The 23,651-nt window shown below is 44.8% G+C and overlaps 1 protein-coding gene across 1 annotated transcript in view; it reads left to right on the top strand.

The window, feature by feature from the left end:
- Positions 1-23,651, top strand: part of LOC105418326 (collagen alpha-1(XIII) chain-like) — a 68,968-nt gene that overhangs the window by 32,805 nt on the left and 12,512 nt on the right. The window contains exons 3-8 of the mRNA XM_029831983.1: positions 8,228-8,235; positions 14,264-14,290; positions 17,319-17,354; positions 18,796-18,822; positions 20,375-20,425; positions 22,584-22,619. Of these exons, the coding sequence (XP_029687843.1) occupies positions 8,228-8,235; positions 14,264-14,290; positions 17,319-17,354; positions 18,796-18,822; positions 20,375-20,425; positions 22,584-22,619 (185 nt within the window). The remainder of the gene's footprint in view (positions 1-8,227; positions 8,236-14,263; positions 14,291-17,318; positions 17,355-18,795; positions 18,823-20,374; positions 20,426-22,583; positions 22,620-23,651) is intronic.

Below are 23,651 nucleotides of genomic sequence, written 5' to 3'. Positions count from 1 at the left end.
TGCCTGGAAATCCACCTTAATAATTAGTTGGCTCTTTGAATCCTTACAGTACCTCATTCTTAAACTTGGCATTAGAATGACCACTAAAATCTCGTAGTTTAGGCCTGTTCTCTGCCTACAATATGATCAGTAAAGAATGTATGTTTAATGCATTCCAATAAGACAAAGTGGAAGAATTTAAGTCGACGGTATACCTTTACATTTTAGTCATTTTGCAGATGCTTTGGTCCAAAATGATTTGCACGATCAAGCCACTGGGCAATTGAGACCAACATGAATAAAGGACTATCTTGGAGCCCTAAACTAGCTGGTGCAAGTGCTACCACCAAGTACCAGATCAGAATCTTGGAGAGGGAGTCAATGTCTACTCAACTCTGTATACTTAAAATAGGTATAATACTTAGAATAGGATAATTCTCTTGCTGTTCCTAAGATAGAAAACTATCTTCAAAGGAATTGACTTCAAGTGACATTTTGTGTGTAATAATATACTTCTACACATTTTGGATATGTGAGGAACTTGTTATTTGAAGGGTTAGGGGTTAGGGTTAGGAGTTAGGGTTAGGGGTTAGGTTTAGGGTTAGGGGTTAGGGGTTAGGGGTTAGAGTTAGGGTTAGTGGTTAGGGATAGGGGTTGGGGGTTAGGGTAAGGGGTTAGGGGTTAGAGGTTAGGGGTTAGTGTTTAGGGTTAGGGGTTGGGGGTTAGGGTAAGGGGTTAGAGGTTAGAGTTAGGGTTAGTGGTTGGGGGTTAGGGTAAGGGGTTAGGGGTCAGAGGTTAGGGTTAGGGGTTAGGTGTTAGGGTTTAGAGTTAGGGTTAGTGGTTAGGGTTAGGGGTTAAAGTTAGGGGTTAGGGTTAGGTGTTATGGTTAGAGGTTAGGGGTTAAAGTTAGGGGTTAGAGGTTAGGGTTAGGTGTTAGGGTTAGAGGGTTAGGTGTTATGGTTAGGGGTTAAGGTTAGGGGTTGGGTGTTAGGGGTTAAGGGTTAGACGTCAGGGTTAGGGGTTAGGGGTTAAGGTTAGGGTTAGGTGTTATGGTTAAGGGTTAAGGTTAGAGGTTAGGGGTTAAAGTTAGGGGTTAGAGGTTAGGGTTAGAGGGTTAGGTGTTATGGTTAGGGGTTAAAGTTAGGGGTTGGGGGTTAGGGTTAGGGGTTAAGGTTAGGGTTAATGTTAGGGGTTAGGGTTCGGGTGAGTTGGCTCCTTCTATACCTCTATCATCATGCGTTCAGTCTACCAAAGGAGAATCAAATCCTTGTGGGGATCATATTCTCTCTTCCACCGGTTTGTGCCTCTGTTGCCGTCCCTCATGGATTTTGGGATTTGGGTTATATTCCTTTTTCTTCATGCAACAATCAAAACATCTGAGGGATTTGAAACAGTCATAACATGAGACAGTGTCTTTACCCTATCAAAAGGTCAATCTGAGAAAGGAAACCTTTAGATGAATAATGTTGTCTCTGTCATGGAGGAAACTCAAAAGAAGTCATCATGTGGTGCTAGATGTTGTGCTCCAGCTACAGTATCTCTGCTGCTTCATGTACTCCCTTTAATACAGCTATCCAGTTATTATGGGTCATCCATTTAGAAGGGTTAGGGTTAAGGTTAGGGTTGGGTTAGGGTTAAGGTTAGGGTTGACAGGGTTAGGGTTGGGTTAGGGTTAGGGGTTAGAGGTTAGGGTTGGGTTAGGGGTTAGAGGTTAGGGTTGGGTTAGGGTTAGAGGTTAAGGGTTAAGGTTAGGGTTAGGGTTAGGGTTGACAGGGTTAGGGTTGGCTTAGGGTTAGGGTTTGTGTTAGGGTTGACAGGGTTAGGGTTAGGGATAGGGTTGTCTTAGGGTTAGGGTTAGGGTTGGGTTAGGGTTAAGGTTAGGGTTTGGGTTGGGTTAGGGTTAAGGTTAGGGTTTGGGTTAGGGTTGACAGGCCTGTGATGAAGTGAGGCCGGCGCCTGGATGATGTGTTCATCAGAACTGCTGATTGACTCGTGTACTGATATACTCTCATTTATGAATAAAGATCATATCAGTGTTGCATAATAAGTTACATTATTATCTTCTTAATGACCTGTGTGTATTCTGCACTTGCACTGCTCGTTGTCTTCATCTACTTTTGCTGTTTGGGTCTTCAGGACTGTCGACAGCTGGTTGAATGAAGAGTGTTGAGCTCAAGAGGAGCTTCATTTTTACACATTTATGGCATCAATCGTCCTGATCCACTGCTGCTCTTGCTTGAGCTTTATTTTCAGAACTTTATTGTCAGTGTCATTTGAAAACAATGGAGTGACTTTGACCTGATTTTCCTCCTGCGTGAGCAGATGTGTCCTCACAGGGTCTCAGGAGGTTAAAGAGTCCCGTTCTCTCCGGCTCGCCTCAGGATCTTTCAGGGTTTTGCATTTGTTGTTGGCTTTAGGGTTTTCTTGTGGACAGCAGCTATTGTGATGCATTTGTTCCATCTGGGTTTCCATGTTTGGACTTGGGGATGGACCGACTAATAGTTGTGTGTTCTGGGAGCTGTTTGAGCTGAATGTCCTGCCATCCCCTGTTTTACTTACATACACACATTAACAAATGTGACTTTGGGGATATGATTTTTTTTAATGCATTCAGTTTAGATCTTGCAGACATTTTATCATGGACGAATGGTCAAGCTTGGATCAAAGACATTGCACACATCTGGAAACTATCTCATCAAAAAGCATTTATCTTTTTCAGAAGCCTCAGAAGTTACTTTATTGCTTTAAGTGTTGCCAACTAAAACATCTAGAGAAAATGTGTGAGTCACCTGTGGCCTTTTAAGCACTGGAGATTTGATCATCAAAAAGCCACAAATGTAAATCGAGTGGAATGTTGTCTGTCTGCCTTTAAACATGGAGGCATTTGCCAGCAGCAAATGTCTTGTCAGCTGTTGTCTCCAGCCAGGTGGTCAGATAAAGCGCTTGGTAACATTAACCTAACCCTAACCTAACCTAACCCCATAACCCTAACCCTAACCTAACCCTAACATTACCTAACCCTAACCTAACCTAACCCCATAACCCTAACCTAACCCTAACCTAACCTAACCCCATAACCCTAACCTAACCCTAACCTAACCCTAACATTACCTAACCCTAACCTAACCTAACCCCATAACCCTAACCTAACCCTAACCTAACCCTAACATTACCTAACCCTAACCTAACCTAACCATCTAACCCTAACCTAACCCTAACCTAACCCTACCTAACCTAACCCTACCTAACCCTAACCCTAACCCTACCTAACCCTAACCCTAACCCTAACCCTAACCTAACCCTAACCTAACCTAACCTAACCTAACCCTAGGTGTGGGATTCAGTGAGGACAGAAGGGAAAGAGTAAACCACCATGAGCTTGATGTGCCCCCTCTCCCGCGGTCCTCGTGGCCTTGATCTGCATGAGGGGGCCTGTGGTCCGTCACCACTGCCGTGGAACAGAGCATCTTAATAAACAGCCTCTTCTCGGGAACAACGTGAGGTTCATGCCAAAGTCTCCAACAAAGACACAATTCTCTCATTGTTTTCATTTGTTGTGTAATTATTTAATCCCTGACTTTTTGTGGGCCAGCCAGTATTTACTTTTCTTTACGAGACTATTTATTTCTGAGAGGGAAGAAACAATCACAGTTGATTCATTTTCAGATAGCTGGAATGAGAAGAATGGAGATTCAATACAAGCAGGCCCCTTTTTCAGATAGAGTGAAGGATCAGATCTCGTTAACTTTCCCTGGATGTAAAGACAGTTTCTTCTACCCACACCTCAGATGTAATGTTACACATTTGGTTTCTGCACAATGACAAGTCACTTATCAAAGTCTAAGAAGCTGCTAAATGATTCAATCTGGCTTCTCAATATAGATGAAATACTGAAAATATACTACTCTTTTGGAGATATCCAAGGTACTTTTCTTTGTCAACTGGACTTTATTTCTTCTCTTTTTAAGACGTTTCGCCTTCTATCCTGAAGGCTTCTTCAGTTAGGGTCTCGCTGGGGACAGAGCGTTTGTTGGTCGGGTCGTTGGCGGGGTCGTTAGCAGGGCCGTTGGTCGGGTCGTTCACCTAGTTTCTGTTGAGGTGTCTCCCCTTTGTCTGCTGGCTCACATGGCGGTGGGTCACTGGGTCTCCTGGAATGGTGTGAACCTTTGGTTTGTTGGTGGAAGGAGTGGAGGACTGCATTGTATGTGGGTGACAGGAAGTGCCTCAGGCCACCACCTCTGTTTAAGGATGGTTTTTCCAATTTAACATGGATAGCTTCCTTGACCCCCCTCTCAGACCAGCGGTCTTCTCTGGCCAGTATCCGTACTGGGCTGTCCTGGAAGGAGTGACCGCTCTCCTTTAGGTGTAGGTGGACTGCTGAGTCCTGACCTGAAGAGGTGGCACGTCTGTGTTGCCATTCTTCTGTGGAGAGGTTGTTTGGTTTCCCCAATGTTCCTCACGTTCCTCCTGGTGCTGTACAGCATAAACAACATTACAGTGTTTGGGTCTTGGTGTCTTGTCCTTCGGGTGGACCAGCCTCTGTCTGAGAGTGTTGCTGGGTTTGAACTGAAGCGGTATGTCGTGGTTCTGGAGGATCCTCCTAAACTTCTCAGAGACCCAGACAGATGGGGTTAGGGTGGTGTTTGTCTCTCTCCTCCTCTTCTTTGCTGGGGTTAGAAGGCGAAACGTCAAAAGAAGAAAAACCATCCAGTTGACAGAGAAAACTACCTTGGACAAGGATGACCTGGATGATTGAGAAGCTACACAGACATCTTTTACGTAGAGTAATAAGATTCCCTAAAATAACTGCTGGCTAATAACCAGCATTCATCTTCTCTTTTTCTTCACATTTAATAACACGGCAGAGTTAAGCAGCTTTCAATGATGTGAGGTCTCAGTAAGAATATCCAGAGAGGGGCAAGAGTCCAATCCTGGACGTTTGGAAAGCTTTTCCCTGCTGTCTGCGTTCACACGAGAGGGGCAAAAAGGGAATCAATCAAGTTTCTGTCTGCAACATTTACCGTAGTATTTTATTGGTTAGTCCTGCGTTTTTCAGCTGTTTGTTTCACTTTTCTTTTTGAGGGAATATTTTTTTATTTTCTATCCATGATTTTATTTTGGAAATTGAAGCCTTTCACGTGCAAATATTTCCACACATATTTGGTGAGGAGGCATAAAACGTGAAATAAAAACCTCCTTTTCCATATCTCAAAAGACTTGGGGGTGTTTCTCCTGTGAGATGGTGAAAGGCAAAAGTTCACATACTTCCATCCTTTGATGCACAAGCCTCAATAAATCCCCTCAACTGGTTGCACATCTGAACAGAAGAATCTGTCAAGTATAAAAGTGATTTGATGCAGCCTCGAACCGGGTCGTGCGCAGAGCTCCGTGACCACTGAGGACGGCCGACATGCTCTGCTGACGGTGCAAACAGGCCTTTCATTGTGCTGCTGTTGTGTCTCACAGATGAAACCTTTGACCTTTGGCTTCAAACCAACGCCCAAAAGACTCAAAGCCACTGACACCATCTGTACAGTTCATCAGAATGCTTATTGGTCTAATCTGGCTCTTTCTTGCTATTTACGCAGTCCCAATGACAGACTTACGTAATCCTTCTGATCTGATCTTAGAAACACACCAAACCTGAATTATGAAATTCTCCTTTTAACTAATGCAGTTTTCTGACATAATGTGGTCACTTTCTGGGGTCCAGGCTGGACTGTGGTGGTCTTTCCTCAGGTGTTCTTTTGTGCCACCAGCAGACGCCTCCGAACACAGGTGCCCTGCCGGCTGTCTGTGTCTACATGTGGACTAGGGAAGTATGCCCTGGTGGGTTGTCTGGATCTGGGTATTTTCAGAACTGGAATTTCACAGCTTATTCCTGGATCTGCATACATTCAAGAGATGATCTTGAACTGGTCAACCCACCTGCTTCCACCCTGGTTTACAGGAGTCAAAGAGGTTTAACTGAGCTCATATGAATTAGTTTATAACAAAGCGGTAAAGGTTCTAATGTTGATGTTCCGACAGCGTGTTGAATCGTTCCTCATTCCTGTGTCGGTAGGCGAGCCAATTCTAAGTAAACAAATATAGGCTTGCCTTCCACAGGGGGGCTGAAGGTCAAGTTCTGGGGCGGAAGCTTCGACCTTGGTTAGCTGACCAAATGATACCCCTACAGGTTTATTGCACGTTACTGGAGGTGTCTCCAGCTTTGGTTGCATAATTCTGTAAATATACTTTGAGTAAAATCAATCCTTTGTTTGTGTGAGCAGGAAGGGAAGCGCAGCCATGGCTTTGCACGATGGCATGCAACATTAGATCACATTTCTGGCCACATCTACTCGGTGTCCTTACATAAGCAGGAACAACAGGTGTTAGCAATAGATACAGTATTAAAGGCAGGAGAAGATTCAGCCGTGACCTCAAAGCGGTGCAACAACTTCAATGGAAGTTGACTGTGTGTGTATGAATACACACTTTGTAAATGTTGTGTCCAGCGCTGTCGTTGCATGTATCCATTCCTCGGGTGCCAGTTTATACGCTACATTTGAAGCTGCCTTCCAGAATGTCTCTGGCTCAAGGTGCTCTATAATATGTGTGTCCCTGGAGCCGGCGGCCCCGGCCAACAGGATGTAACAGCAGGCCCAGAATGCAACAGGAATCTCTGCATACACGTGCATGCAGAAGGGTTACCCGTTTGGGAATGAATAACTATTGCAGGAATGTCTGGCACAGTCCTTCTGTGACTGAGGCGACGGTACTGGGAAGAGTGTGTGGGTCGGTGTGTTTGGGGGTGGGGGGGTGGGGGGGTTTACAGTGTTTTAGTTCTGAATGAAGTCGCACCAAAAGTGTCAAGAGAACTAAAACATAGATCACATAGGTCACAGATATAAATAGAAATATATATAGAGACACACTAGGATACATGGATCTATAGGATAAAGGGGTTATAGTTATGGTTAGGGTTAATCCTCCCCTTAAAAACAAGCACAGCAACATTAGCAATTTCTCATTTCTCAGCGCTTTATCAAGAAAACAGACACCTACGTTTGTTTGCTTTTTTTCGGTCAATTATTGTTCAAGAAAATTAGAATTTCACAAAAAGTCCAATTTTTGAGAATGTTTCCAAAAGTATAGATTTCCAGTAAGAGCTTTGATTCAGTCATTAAAAAGAAAAAGAGGCAGATCTAAAGAAAGAAGCTGCCATTGCCATCACAGGACCCTCTCACTTGTTTAAAGTGTCTCATTTATTTCTGTTTTCTGTTGAGGACAGGCAATATTCGCTCTGTTCTCTCGTGTTCTAGTCTCTGCTACTATCCAATCCCATCTGTGTGGAATAAACTTAGAGCCATGAATAAAAACTAGGGTTGCATGTATGTGACTGCAGGGCTTGGTGATGAGACATTCTCCAAAAATACTGTTTAAATAATGTCTGGACGGTGCCTAAGCTAGCATGTGCTAGTCCACCTCATGTTTATGGTTTTATATAGGCTCAAACAGGACTGAAGCACTGTCCCCATGTTGGACGTCTTTAGCTTTGATTTATCTGCACTTGTCCTGCTGCCTCTGTTCCTACGGCACCTTTGACTCGAACCCTCAGACATGCTAAACTCCAGTTTTAGCTAAAGCTTGCAGGATAAAGTTCTTTCTTATTGCACAACTTTTCTCTCTTCATTTTCCCAAATGCCTTTCATTGACTGGATGAAATGAAGAAGATGAGCGGCAGCAGATTTACGGGCTGAGACGGACCTTCAGACCAAATGCTCAGAAGATGAAGGAGAGATTTGATTTGACTTTACGTAGATGAGATTTATCCTCGGTGGTTTTCCTTGGCTTGTTGTGATTGATGCATTATCATCATTTTCTCCTTCGTCAGTAGTCATTAAAGTTGTCAGTTGATTTCTGGCCATTTCAGGGGGCTTGTGCAAGTAGAAGGGGAAGATATTTTTGATTGGCCGTGGGTTCGTTTGCTAAGAATCATCATCATCAGATCAACTGGACGTGGTGAGAAGAATTAGTGCCCCAGCTGGTGACCCGCAGCGATACTGGTGATACTGGTGATACTGGGTTGAGCTTCACTAAGTTAGAATGGCTGCCCCCTTCTTTCTTTGGGAGAGGTTAACCACATCATTTCAGACACATGTGGGACACTTTCAAACTGAAAGGAGAACAGATTTCCTGTTGTGGAATGTTCAGACATGTTTGCACTGATGCTAAGCTAAAGGCTTCTCTCTCTTTTGTCTTCCAGGGCCTCCAGTAAGTACACCAGAGGATTTTTCTGACCTGCGTGTGGTAAAGTGACTGCTCATTTTTGCTTTTGAAGTCTGTTAACTGGATGTTCTGTGTTGCCTGGATGCCACCATCACATGGACGCCACCCATCAAGCAGACCTTCTCAGTTATAGGTCTCTCTTTAGGACGCAGCGGTTCAGAACAGAAGCTCCCTCACGTTAAGCTAATGAGGCCAAGAGTAACCCTAACCCTAACCCTAACCCTAACCCTAATCATTTCAAATGGAAGTTTTCCACTCTAGCAGGTGCTACTGCTCATCTTAGCATGCCAACAGAAGTGAAATGAGCAGACTCATTACTATTTGTCCCAACAATAGGAATGATTTATGTTTTTCACTGGAACGTCAGCTTAGCCCACATTTGGATTGTTAAAAGTGACTTTTAACGAGACACTTTTAACGACTCACTGCTCGTTCATGCAGGAATGAATGAAGTCACGGGGCGCTCTAGTTTTATATCTGAGGTTTTCCACAAAGATTTGGATTTGACTGTACCAACCTCTGCTTGGACAACCAGTCGCAACTTTTCTAGAGATTATTGCATCATTTCAACACGTTTGGGGACGCGTTGCTGAAATATCAAATATAAAACCTGGACGTTCAACAGACAAAGATTATGAGGCTACAAACCAAAACCTGAAATTCAGCCGGTTGATGAATTTTGACGATGTTGCAACCCACAAATTCCAAGAACGGAAGACAGACATCTCAGAATGAGCAGGAGTACACAACAAATTGTGTAACTCTTTTTATGAACTGATTATTGAGTTATTTCCAATCGATAAAGTGTCAATCTTCTCAAAAGTCGATCAATCTGCTCAGAGATGATTCTTCATATTAGTATGAATACCCTAACCCTACCCTACCCTAACCCTAGCCCTAACCCTACCCTAACCCTAATGCTAACCCTAACCCTAACCCTACCCTAACCCTAACCCTACCCTAACCCTAACCCTAACCCTACCCTAACCCTACCCTAACCCTACCCTAACCCTACCCCTAACCCTAACCCTAACCCTACCCTAACCCTAACCCTAGCCCTACCCTACCCTAACCCTAACCCTAACCCTAACCCTACCCTACCCTAACCCTAACCCTACCCTAACCCTAACCCTAACCCTAGCCCTACCCTACCCTAACCCTAACCCTAGCTAGAGGAGTGGGGGACTGGCCTGCAGTGGGTGTGCAGGGCTTTGCTGATGGCACTAACTCACCTGCATCCCTTTTATCCACTAAATAATCTCCATCACTGTGCTTGAATGCACTTTATCCCATTAAAATATGTTTCCCATCTGTGATTGAAGACCTTGTAATAGTTCAGTTCTTGATAAGAGCTTCAGCTTTAGGAATACTTCCCTTCACATCTGGCCACTTTGAGTCTGTCTTGTTTTTTCTGTCATGCTAACTTTCAAATGCTCTCTGCCAAAATTCCCTCCTTGGAAAATGTGAGGAACAGTTTCAATGTAGGAAATAATTTAATTTCCATGAGGTCAGCCTATGAAGTAGCTTTCCTTTGTTTCCTCTCTCTCTACACCTTCTGCATCTCCAATTAATAGAATTAGAAATGGTGTGAAATATGTTTTGGCTCCGCTAATTCAACTATTCAATAACTAGTTAAAAACACACATGCATGAAAACACAAAGTTGCAATAGACAGAGCAAATATTGCGATCAATAACAATGATTTTAAACAGTTGACTTTCCACTGGTTGCACAGTAGTCCTGCTGTGTGGTTTCAAGTTACAGGCGGAATTCAGCTACTGCAGCAAATGGAAGAAATCAGCCCTAAACTGAACCCCACCTCACTTCTTATTGTGCAGAGGGGGGTGCTTGGGAGACCATATGTCCCGCTCCTCAGTACCCCCCCCCCACCCCCCTACCTTTCCCATTCACTCAAAAGTCCAGTCCACTTTGCCAAATGGGAGCCACATGTTTTATATGGTTAGGGTGTAATTCAAGTCAACGGCTTCTTCCGGCAGTGGGCGACCTTTGTGCCCTGCAGGGTTAGTAGCTAATAGACCTGCAGCCCCCCCCCCCCCCACACACACACACACACCATCTCATTTAGGTCCCCAGTAGTATAGTGACATGTTCAGAGGTAGAAAGAGCTGTAACTACTCGGCTGTATGGAAAATTAAACGTCATTCCAGCCAAAAACAATCCCAGGATTGAAAAGAAGGTGCACCCGCAGGGGAACTCTTGCAACACCCTAATTACAGGTATCAACAGTGTCTTTGGATACGGTACTGATAGCGTAATGGGCCCAAAGTCACAAACACGTTAATCCACTTCCGTTCCACAAATTATTCGTACACTTTACATCTGTTGTTTAGTAACTTTAAATCCCCCCCCCCCCCAATTATCCATCCAGTCCCACTGCAGTTAATTGGCCCCACTTGTAAGAGATTATTTCACTTCCTCTAACCCATCACTAAAAGTGGTGTAATTAATGATTAATTGGAGTGCAGCAGCTGTCTTATTCATAGAGATTAGCCACTGACTACACGAATGGTAAAACAGAACGACGTGTACAGTAAAATACTTTATTTCCTTTATAGAAATTGCTGTCCTGAATGGGTTCGGGTATCCTGAATGTTCTGGGAACTCCAACCAGTTACAACTAATTTCTGCCCCCTTTTCAATCGTAATCCTACTTTGTTGCTCGCAGTTGCTTTATTATACACAATGTTTATGATAAAGGGCTGCGTTGCTGGTTCGGATGGGTCGTCCTCAAAAAGAGGTTTGATCTCAAGAAATGATTCAGTTCGCCCCCTCCTAGGTTTGCTCACTTATAAAGAAACGATCACACTTTAATTGTTACAGTGGTCTATTGATTATGTTCTCAGAGTGAATATCAATACCATCTGCATTTTTGACACCTTCTGTCTTTGGATCCTCACCCAGGGTCATAAATGCACAAGATAAAAGTTTTAAAATGTCTTCTTTTATTGGGTTGCCCATGACTCTTGGTGGGGTGTGGGGGTCCTTGCTCTGGCTTGCCCACAAAAAATGTCCAATTAAGACCGTATTGACCCAGTGACCCAGTTGTGTGTGGGAGTGTACACATGGGCATGCATGTTTGTGTTTGTGTGTGTGTGTGTGTGTGGGTATGTGTGTGTTGGGGGGGTTGCTTACTGTGTGAAGGCACATGAGTGTCTTGTGTGAATGGGTGTGATTATGAGTGGGGATCAATAGGCTCTCTAGTGTTGCAACCCTCATGTCTCCTGGAGGCCGTGGTTTACAGATGCATTGAGAAAATGGAAGGAACAAAGCAAAGGCAGGAAGTAGATGAGTGGAGCACCTGCACATGGACAATGAACAAAATGGAAACAAAATCACCTCCAACCTAAAGAGAACTTGCAGATCATGAACAGTTAAGGTTGAAGAGCCTGCCATCAGTCATCTGGAGGATTGGAATTCCCTGAGGCAAACCTGCCATTGAGGTGGAGTTTGGCTGCATTGAAATATGCAATAGGGCATTCCTCTTTACTCCATGGTTGAGAATGGCTGACAGGGCGTCATGCAGTGACATCACATGGATGTGATTTGTGATTTGACTCAATCAAAGGCCTTTGTCAAGTCTATGAAGGCCATGTACTGAAGGAGACTTTGTTCCACATTGTTTTCTTCTCGTTGGTGACCAGTCATCGCGTTAGTGGTTGAATAGTCGGAAGCCACACTTTGAGTTAGGGAGTAACCCTTCAGTTAGTGGTAGCAGGAGTTTGACAAGAATATGAGCAAGGACTTTGTTGTTGACTTCCACATGTCTCATCTTATGGGACTCTGCCCATAATGGACAGTGTGTCCATAATAGTTTGTGTTACCGACTGTTTTCTGGATGACTGAGGTCCCAATGGCTTTTAGTTTTAAGTTTAGCAGAATCAGGACTTTGTAGACAAAGCAGGATTATCAGTTTGAATCTGAAGCTCAGCCACCAAAAAGTCTCCAAGTGAAACAGCGGGTCCAAAACAGGAATCCACAAATTAAACAATCCATTCCAAAAACTGGGTGGTGAGGTTGGGGAAGACGGAAGGCTTAAGGCGGTGTGGTCCAGCTGTGGACAGAAGAACACTGGAGGTAGACAGAAGAACCAGGGAAATAATCAGGCAAACATGAGTCTTTTAAAAGAACAGAATGAGCTGAGAAGTCACCACAATAGAGTTCTCAATGAACCGGTGGAGAGTGGATGGAACTGGTCTAAATATAGCACCATGTGGCTGAATGGGCAGCAATGAGCCGCGACCACAATCCCACCGTACTGCAAACAAAACCCAGATCAAAGAGAGAAACCAGGGAGCTTCACATGTAGAGCATCGGGAAGCCCAAACTGTGTCGTTTTAGGCTGCTCTTCCTTTTCTCATGATCAGCTTCCACTCCAGGAGGCAGCTTCTGCGTGGAAGCCCAGACCCATTTAGTCCTTTCAGCCTCTCGCCAAGGCTTTTGCTGATGGTTTTGTAAACCATTCTACCCTGGAGGTCAGGGTTAGGGTCAGGACTATTGGTGCTGGGCTGATGTCCACATGTGTGTCACATGGGCACCAGCCAATCAGATTGAATTCTGGCTGAGGTTTAGAGAAATGAATTGTGATTTCTTTCAATAAAATGCATTGAATAACATTTATTTTTTGTATTTTAAAGATAACTACCTGTGGAAATACATGTCAAGGAAAATATGTATGCACAAAAAATTCTGATGACTGAAAGTGTGAGTGCGGCTGAATCCAAACACATTTGTTTGCACATCCCAATCCGTGTGCAATTGACACACTCGTTAGCACCAGTCTCTAGCCGTACCACACCCTCAAATAAAGCGGACCATGAGTAGAAACAGGGTGGGACTCCCCCTCTCCGTATTATGAGACGACATAAACAATCCTTGAGTCGCACAGGCAAGAAAAGGCACAAACAATATACTTTTGGAACGCCGCCCTCTGGTATTATTACTAAACAGGATAAGTTATGTTCTTTACAAAGGTCGGTCAACTCTCAATGAAATGAGCCCGTGTCCAGGAAGTCCAGTGTGGTCAGAAACCGCTATGGGCACAGGCTCCTGGCAGCTCCACACACAGGTCCATTAGGACTGGAGGGTCCCCCTACATGAGCCTGGTCCTGCTCCAGGTTTCTTCCTGTTAAAGGGGAGTTTTTCCTGCCACTGTTGCTTGTTGGGGGTCCGGCCCTGGGATTCTGGAGAGGGTCTAGAGACCATTGTGATTGTAAAAGATGCTATATAAATAAAAACTGATTGATTGACTGGCCGTGGGAACGTAAAGTGGTTGACAGTCGATGTCCTAAGCCAAATAGTCCTGTTGGTCCCTGTAAACTCTGTCCACTGCTCAATTGGAAATATCTCCTAAAACGATATCGTTGAAAAATCTGAATGTGAGCATGGAAGTGCTCGCTCAAAGGTTTTGTCCTTTGGACATTAGTAGCTTAACGATCTTTGACCGATGTCTTCAGAGCAGGTTAGCAGGCCATGTTATCAATTAAACACACACACACACACACACGCACACGCACACACACACACACACACAAACACACACACACACTATTTTGGCATCCTACCAATTAGCATTCCATCCATTTTCTAACAGTGGCTCTTGGACAAAGTGCTGCTTTGTCTTGGTTTCACTCAGTCCTAAAATAACCCTCAACCTTTTCTTTGGTTTCCTTCGTTCCTGGATGGAATTGAAAACAATTGTGTTCAACCTTTTTGTCCAGCAATCGTGATGAATGAGGCCAGTTAACATTAGCATAAACAGATTTGTAGCCTATGCTCTCCAAAATCTAACCTTTGCATGAGTTGTTGAAACTTTTCATTCTCTGAACAGCTATGATGCAGAGAATCAAACAAGACTTGACGCTCGTCCTCAGAGCAGAGCATGGGCTTCATTTATTTTAGCCTGGTTCAGTGGAGATAGCTTCCACAGGCAAAAAAAGGCACAAATCAATATTCCCTTGATGTTCCAATTTCTCCATTTTCTCCACTTTTTCAGGGTCCTCCTGGAAGACCAGGCTTTCCGGTAACTGTCTTTAGTCACTTTGAGTGTATCTAAATTTGCCTGAATTGCACGTGATAATATTCATTGCACTAATCTTTTCCACTAATCGTGTCTCTTTGCTCTACATTGTGGGGAAAGGGAGTAAAAATCATGTGAAGCTGATTCAGGCACCATCACAGAGATCAAGAAACCGATCATTTAGGCTATAAAATACTGCACGTGAAGTGGTTTAGAAGACGTGTTGGTGACCAGTGTCTCATCTTCAGAGCAAGACCTTCAATATATGGAGCTTTTCTGCAGGATCCTGTGGCTCTTTGGCTTGGTTGCAACTAACTGATCATTTTCATTCTCTAAGCCATCATCTGATTTTGTTTCCTTTGCTACAAAGACATGAATTATTCCAGGGTGTGTGATTAGACATGTCAACCAGTGGAAAATCTAATCAGAGTAGGAGGGTGTGGTTTTTAAAAGGGACTTTTTCAAATGAAAAAGTGTCTCATTCACAGGATGTGACAGTAGAAGGGGGGCCAGATCTAAAGTCTCCAACACAAACACACACACTGATGGTGGATGTGAGAAAATGACAAAACCCAGCAGAGAAAGTGGTTCCCAGAAGCATGTTTGAAGTTTGTGCTGAGCCAGTTCGAGGGTCTAAGGAGGGAGGGGGTCCCAACTGGACAGGTTTGGACTCTCCCCACACAAACACTGTTGTGATCATAAATGTGATTTGATTCTGATCCTTATGCACTTTTATGACATAGTCAGCGATTCTTCAGCCTCATTAGAAATTTAGGGCAACAAAAGAAACTTGTCGATATCTTACGTGAAACGTGTCATAGGTGCATCGGTTAGAAGCAAATGCTGCTCATACTTTCTCTCAGATTTGGTTAGGTTAGGTTAGAGGTTAGAGCTGATGTTCCAACAGGGAGGTTTTTTCTGCCCTGCACCTATTCATTGAAGCAAAACTTGACCTTATAATAATGCAGCCAGTTAAAGAGCCAATGACTTTCACAGTGAAAACCTGGATTTTGGACTGGGGAAAGGCCAAGGCCTCGGGTCCTACACACCTTGTGAGGAGACAGATCCACACAGTACAACATCTGGACATCATTTGGCACCAGACGAGGTCCAGATAATCAGCAGTCTGCTGAGCATTGGCGTGAATAATCGTTCAGATGTCCAAACCAGGCTACAGAGCGCAGCAATTACCAGCGTTCTGTCTCTCACTTTTGTGCTAAATATCAGCTGAATGAGGTTTTAAAGGAACAGCCAATTTGTCCTGGGATTAAAAAAGAACTGCTTTCCTGAAGGGTGTGTTTAAAGGGGACTGCTAGTAATTACATTAGTCACTACGTCCAGCCCATGCTGGGGCTGACATCACCATGGCCTCACTCCAAACCTTGTTTAAATCAGGACCTTGGATAGATCTTCATCAGTCTGAATGGGAGCTTGATAGAACATAGACCAGGTGTGAAGATCACACAGAGAAGGACTGTATTCACTCACACAGAGGCAGGCAGACAGGTCGGTAGGCAGGCAGGCAGACAGGTCGGTAGGCAGGCAGGCAGACAGGTCGGTAGGCAGGCAGGCAGACAGGTCGGTAGGCAGGCAGGCAGGCCCCCAGACAGGCAGGCAGGCAGGCAGGCAGGCAGGCAGGCAGACAGGTCGGTAGGCAGGCAGGCAGACAGGTCGGTAGGCAGGCAGGCAGACAGGTCGGTAGGCAGGCAGGCAGGCAGGCAGGCCCCCAGACAGGCAGGCAGGCAGACAGGCAGAGAGACAGACAAGCAGGAGTTTTGGTGGCAAAGGCTCCTTTGGTCTCATGGACTGTGTCTCTGGTCTCATGGACTGTGTCTCTGGTCTCATGGACTGTGTCTCTGGTCTCATGGACTGTGTCTCTGGTTTCATGGACTGTGTCTCTGGTCTCATGGACTGTGTCTCTCTGGTCTCATGGACTGCGTCTCTTTGGTCTCATGGACTGCGTCTCTTTGGTGTCATGCACTGTGTCTCTTTGGTCTCATGGACTGTGTCTCTCTGGTCTCATGGACTGTGTCTCTGGTCTCATGGACTGTGTCTCTCTGGTCTCATGGACTGTGTCTCTGGTCTCATGGACTGTGTCTCTGGTCTCATGGACTGTGTCTCTCTGGTGTCATGGACTGTGTCTCTCTGGTGTCATGGACGGTGTCTCTGGTCTCATGGACTGTGTCTCTCTGGTCTCATGGACTGTGTCTCTGGTCTCATGGACTGTGTCTCTGGTCTCATGGACTGTGTCTCTGGTCTCATGGACTGTGTCTCTCTGGTCTCATGGACTGTGTCTCTGGTCTCATGGACTGTGTCTCTCTGGTCTCATGGACTGTGTCTCTGGTCTCATGGACTGTGTCTCTGGTCTCATGGACTGTGTCTCTCTGGTCTCATGGACTGTGTCTCTCTGGTGTCATGGACTGTGTCTCTCTGGTCTCATGGACTGTGTCTCTCTGGTCTCATGGACTGTGTCTCTGGTCTCATGGACTGTGTCTCTGGTCTCATGGACTGTGTCTCTCTGGTCTCATGGACTGTGTCTCTGGTCTCATGGACTGTGTCTCTGGTCTCATGGACTGTGTCTCTCTGGTCTCATGGACTGTCTCTCTGGTCTCATGGACTGTCTCTCTGGTCTCATGGACTGTGTCTCTCTGGTCTCATGGACTGTGTCTCTCTGGTCTCATGGACTGTGTCTCTGGTCTCATGGACTGTGTATCTGGTCTCATGGACTGTGTCTCTGGTCTCATGGACTGTGTCTCTGGTCTCATGGACTGTGTCTCTGGTCTCACCACTCTGCATGGATCACTAACCAAGCCTCCTAATTTTTATTAGGGCTTACAAAGCCATTTCGGATGCATTCCATGTCAACATCTTAACGAGTGTAACGGCTGTGAGTGATCGTGATTTCAATATTGTATTAAATGATGTCAGAGGTGGTTCAAGCTGTAGCGTTCAACATGTCAGGCATCCCACCACAGTCTTGAGCCTAATCCTGTAACACTCCTGTTCCTTCTAAATGTGTATTGGTGAATAGGCTGACAAAGGAAGTATGGGAATTCCTGGGAGAATGGTGAGTCCCTTGGATTTGTGTCTTGAGTATCATAAATTATGGATTTTGATGTTCATGTTGTCAAAGACATCAGAAAGTCATCAGATCTAAAGAGGTAAAGAGTTGAATGAAAATGAAATGTCATGTAGTGATTTTTATTAGCCATGTGCATCAGGTTGTGTTTGAGGGTTCAGAGCAGTTTTGGCACCTTAGAGCGGAGCTGCATGAATTTGACTTTTGTTCTGTTTTCACACTATATTTCACAACTGTTGGCACATTAAACCGACTCTGCGTTACTAATAAAGCTCTACTTAAAAAAGCTAAAATAGTTATTTGTTTCATGGTAAATAGTTGAAGAACACCTTCAGATTTTTGTCCAATGGTGCAAAGGTACCTAGAGCAGGTTCAATGTGGGGACAGTTTTGGGTGCCACTACTGCTCTAGTTTGTGTTGTGACTAATATCACCACTAAGCCGGACGTGCCTACACTTCATAGGAATTGGAGTCCAACCTTTTGTGCATGAGACTGGGTTTATTTTTATCAGAGGGACAGTAAGTTCTCACCTCTGTGTCATGTAAATGATGCAAAGAAAATGCAGAGCTTCTGTTTCAGACATTTCAATGCTAATGATTGTAGCAACTCATTAGCGGCAGAGATCTCTTTTATAGCATTAAATATTGATCCCCCTGAGCTAAAACCTGAAAGGCCAACAATATGTTTATGGGTTTTAAACAAAATGCAGATTGGTAGCTTGGGCTGTTGAGGGCTGGGCTGAGAAGGGGGGGTGGGGTTCTTGGTTCAAGAGGACATGGGTGTTCTGGTAGTCAGGGGAGGTGCGAGAGGTACCCTTGAGCAAGGTACCAAACCCACAATTGCTCACATAGGGCCCCGCGATGAGCTGGCGATTCCTCCAGGGTGTACCCTTCCATCGCCCGCATGCCCCTGGGATCGGCTCCGCGCCCTCCCCGTGACCCTGAAAGGGGTAAAGCGATCAAGAAAATGAACAAGGGGGAAAAAGCAACAAAATGCTTGATTGGAAAACTAGTTAAACTTGTTGATCAGGTTCTAGGTTAGAAGACAATAGCTGTCTTCAGCCTAAAGACTTTCATGAATTCATCAGGCTTTAGAAGGAGCATTTAAACGATTGTGCATGCTGAGCTGTTGGAGGTCAGCTGCCATGTATGGTAACAGCTACCTGTCCTCAAAAGCACTTGTGAAGTAGCTCGTTGATGATTGTGGAAGGTGCAAACAAACATTGTCCTCTTAGAGGGTGTTACACATGTGAACTTACACTCGTACGGCCATCTGATTTACATAATGTTCACCTCCCCGTCATCTGTCCCTCATCACTGGTCCCGAGGTAGCGGCATGCTCTGAACCCTGTCCTTGTCTCTTACATTGGTTCCTCTCTCTCCTTCACACCTCTTTGCATGTGACTGTGTCTGATGTGATTCATCGCAGGGCTTAAAAGGACAAGCAGGGGACAAGGTAAGTTTAGGCCTACATACCATCATTACCAGAACATGAACTTATGAACTTAGAACACTACTTATCAGGCTCCTTTTTTCTCCTCGGTAAATCAAGTGTTATTTTATTAGGACATCTTTAAGCATCGTGTTTTGGATCAACAGGTTTCTTTAACCCTGTTGCACATTGCAGCCCTTTAGACAAGTCTTCTATTATTGACAGTCCCCTTCTTCAGAGCCAGGCATTGTCCATCCAGCTGAAGTCCTTGCAGGCTCTTCATCCTGCCACATTTATGTTCTCGTCACATCATGTTTTACAGCAGACAAACCGATCATTCGTTTGCAGCCCTTCGTGTGTTTTCCAGACCAAATACGTGTTGAACATTAGCATAGATGGGTAGTTTCGCACCAAGGGATCATGTACTGAGGCGGATAACTGTTGAGACACAGGAAGAATATTCTTTTGGTCATAAAGTGCTTTTACCAAACAGGACAGGGGGCAAACAGTGTAAATAGTTCTGCCCCCCCCCCCCATCCGGAGTCCTTTTTATTCTTAGATTTTGCAGAGCACGGGGGGACAAAGGGACGTTGGGTTTGTAAAACCAAATTCAACGTAAAAAAAATGTGATTGTAAGTGGGCTCAAACAAGCGGACATTCAGATGTGAAGTCACGGCGTTCGACATCATGTGTGTGTTCTGGCAGGAGTGTTGCCTTGTTACACCTTTACAAACACAGTAACACAATCTGAACACGTGTTTGTGGATTTTCACTTGTCTAATGTCCATGTTTAGTAAAAGTGAAAACTAACTCAAATGCTATTAAGCTACTTTCCCCATGACTAAACGACCCCCCGCCACTGAGTAACACACAGTATCTGTCCCCAAACTGGCAGTGAGACCATAAAGGTTAGCTCATAAAGTAGCCCTTGTTCAGAAATATTTAGAACCACTTGTCCATGATGGACAAGGCAAGGCGTGGTATTGGTCTGTGGTGCCAAAGCACCCATTTAGGGAACGTGCTCGAACCTGAGTTGGGCCAGACAGACCCCTGTGGTATCCTGGACTGTAGGGGGAAGTAGGGGGTCAAAGGGCATCAACAGTTCTGCTTTAATGTGAAAACGGTTCTTTTGGAAAACGGTTCTCACTGGTTCCACTTCACTGCTGAGATTTTGAGTGTAAAAAATCTATATTTCTGAAAATGAAGGTCTCATTTTTTAAAGGAAACCTTCAAGCAAATATTGTGCGTTGAGTTTTGATGATTTTTGAATCCATCTGTGTGGAACACCTAAATATTGTTGGGGATATCCACTCCAGAAGCAAAGTTAGTAGGAAGCAAACAGAATCTTTCTCAGCAACCCTTAATTACTCGATAACAAGGACATGAACAATATTTAACGGTAATGAACATGAACGGTATTTAACATTGTTGCTATATATTCATTTTAGTTTTGGTTCCTTCTGGAACTGGAAGGTAGCTATGGGGTGCTTTTTCATTTAGTAGTGAAATGAGATCTCTCCTGCATTTATTATCAGTTTCTATCTGTCATTAATTCTGTCTGTCCTTCTGTCTCCAGGGAGCACCAGGTGAGCCAGGTCTGTCCATCATTGGACCAAGAGGCCCCCCTGTAAGTCATTTCCCTCTTTCAGATTCACATTTCCTTTATTTGTCCCACACGGGGAAATTTACAGCGCAACAGCAGCAGCAAAAGAAAAAGTAAAATAAAATAATAAAATAAAATTTGGTGTAAGATATACAGAAAAAGGATGTGTGTATATATATATATACACACACAATAATCCAAGATAAATGGATAATTGGCCCTTGTATACCTGTACGTGGTACAGAGGCTGTATACAATATACACATGGATATACATATCAATACAATATACATATCAAAATATATAATATTCAGATTGTGCTAGCGGGCATTATGTTTATTGTGCAGTCTGACAGCAGCCGGCAGGAAAAATCTGCGATACCTCTCCTTCACCCAGCGAGGGTGGAGCAGCCGCTCCCTGAAGGAGCTGCCCAGTGCTGCCAGGGTGTCCTGTAGGGGGGTGTCCTGTATGTGTTGTTCAACATGGATGACAGCTTAGCCATCATCCTCCCGTTTCCCACCACCTCCACCGAGTCCAGGGGACATCCCAGGACTCTTCATTAGAAATACCATCCTGCATCACATTGGATTCAATAATTGCTTAGGGTTAGAGGGTTAGGGGGTTAGGGTTAGAGGGTTAGGGTTAGAGGGTTAGACGGTTAGGGTTAGAGGGTTAGGGGGTTAGGGTTAGAGGGTTAGGGTTAGAGGGTTAGCGTTAGAGGGTTAGAGGGTTAGGGTTAGAGGGTTAGGGTTAGAGGGTTAGGGGGTTAGGGTTAGAGGGTTAGACGGTTAGAGGGTTAGGGTTAGGGTTAGAGGGTTAGAGGGTTAGGGTTAGAGGGTTAGGGGGGTTAGGGTTAGAGGGTTAGACGGTTAGGGTGAGAGGGTTAGAGGGTTAGCGTTAGAGGGTTAGAGGGTTAGGGTTAGAGGGTTAGAGGGTTAGGGTTAGAGGGTTAGGGTTAGAGGGTTAGAGGGTTAGGGTTAGACGGATAGAGGGTTAGGGTTAGAGGGTTAGGGTTAAAGGGTTAGGGTTAGAGGGTTAGGGGGTTAGGGTTAGAGGGTTAGGGTTAGACGGTTAGAGGGTTAAGGTTAGAGGGTTAGGGTTAGAGGGTTAGGGGGTTAGGGTTAGAGGGTTAGACGGTTAGGGTTAGACGGATAGAGGGTTAGGGTTATAGGGTTATAGGGTTAGAGGGTTAGGGTTAAAGGGTTAGGGTTAGAGGGTTAGGGTTATAGGGTTAGAGGGTTAGCGGTTTTAGGGTTAGGGTTAGAGGGTTAGGGGGTTAGGGGTGTGAGGGTTAGAGGGTTAGGGGGTTAGGGTTAGGGTTAGAGGCTTAGAGGGTTAGGGTTAGAGGGTTAGGGGGTTAGGGTTAGAGGGTTAGGGGGTTTGGGTTAGAGGGTTAGGGGGTTTGGGTTAGAGGGTTAGGGTTAGCGGTTAGACGGTTAGGGTTAGACGGTTAGAGGGTTAGGGTTAAATAGCGGGATAAATAAAGTTTTCTGAATTTGAATGAACATTTATGACCACCAGGGGGCACTCGAGTAGCACGGGAGTAGACAGGTTGAAGAGATGCTGTAACGCGGCGAGGAGTTGAATCGTTTTGAACAGTCTTTTTGTGATTCATATCACACCCTCGTCATGGATAACGCACAAAGAAATGCTGACGATGCAGCTTTTAGCTTCAAGGCTAATGACCAACAGCTGCTCGGCTGGTTATTTTTTTAACCGGCATGTTACTGTAATGTCATTTCAGCAATGAAACATTTCAAATCGTCTTTCTGTGGACCATAAAGACCTCATGTGTCAAAGTGGCCACCTTATAGTCAGGTGCGCTCTATAGTGTGGAATTCACAGCAATCTGAGAGAAGTAAATGTTCATAATTAAGCTTATAATTATACAAACATAACGTGAGGCCTGTAGTCATGTGGTCCAGGGATGGAGGCTCTCCTTAGGACTGAGGAGGACACAACAGGGGACAAACTGGAAGATCATTTTTTGTTGGATATATAATATGCTTCTCATTACTGGACGAAGCAGGCAGAAGCTCCTCAAACAGGAGGGGGGGGGGGGGTTGATCATTCTAGTTCATCATAAATGCTCGTTGGTGGATTCCAAGAGATCCGAGTTTCCTTCCCAATTTTAGCTGCAGCAAAAACACAAAGTTTGACTATAACTGCAATTTCTTCTCAGGGACAACCTGGAACCAGAGGATTCCCAGGCTTTCCTGTAAGTATCATTTCTCTTGTTGTATTTCATCCTCATTTTAAAAGTTCTTATTTAAAAAAAGTGTACAAATATTTTACATTTCACTGAAGTCAAGGAATAGAAAATAACAGGTGGAAACAAATGATTCATTCTTCATTCATGTTCAAATTGTAACCTCAGAAGTTCTTTGTGTTGCTCAAATGTTAAAGACTCCACCCTAACTGATGGTATGAACAAAGATTCTTTACTCAGCTCCTTAGTTACCAATATTTTATCTTCAATTCACTTTTCTTTCACAGCCACCCTTAGCGTTTCTTTCAGCTTTTCATCTGTGATTTCAATTCCAAAGTGCTCAGCAATTTTCAAAAGTTGATCTTTGGTACATTGGTCAAACAACTCCTCAGTGGGAGACTGAATAAACTCCTCCACCAAAGAAGCCAGTTCAGATAGGAACAGAGGAGGTGGAGGGCGTGCAGACCTACAAATATCTTGGGCTGTGGCTGGACAACAGGCTGGACTGGACAAGCAACACGAGACAGCTGTACAAGAAGACCCAGAGCAGGATGTACTTCCTGAGGAGACTCAGATCTTCAACATCTGCAGGAAACTCCTCTGGATGTTCTACCAGTCTGTGGTCGCCAGCGTCCTGTCCTACGCTGTGGTGTGCTGGGGGGGAGTGTGACAAAAGCGGACCTCTCCAGGCTGGAGAAGCTGATCAGGCGGGCCAGCTCGGTGGTGGGGATGAAGCTGGAACCTCTGGTGACAGTGGCAGAGAGGAGAACTATTGACAAGCTGCGGAGCATCATGGACAATGTCCGCCACCCTCTGCACACTGTCATCCACAGCCAGAGAAGCCTGATCAGCCAGAGGAGCCTGATCAGCCAGAGGAGCCTGATCAGCCAGAGGAGCCTGATCAGCCAGAGGAGCCTGATCAGCCAGAGGCTGCGCCTCCCCAGGTTCAGGACCAACAGACTGGGGAACTCATTCATCCCCCGAGCCATCAGGCTGTTCAACTCCTCACTGGGGGGGAGGAGGGCCAACAGGAGAACTGGA

Source organism: Takifugu rubripes, unplaced genomic scaffold, assembly GCF_901000725.2.
Source record: "Takifugu rubripes unplaced genomic scaffold, fTakRub1.2, whole genome shotgun sequence".
Taxonomy (NCBI): domain Eukaryota; kingdom Metazoa; phylum Chordata; class Actinopteri; order Tetraodontiformes; family Tetraodontidae; genus Takifugu; species Takifugu rubripes.
Note: the sequence above shows the minus strand (reverse complement) of the source record. Positions and strands in the feature narration are given on the sequence as shown.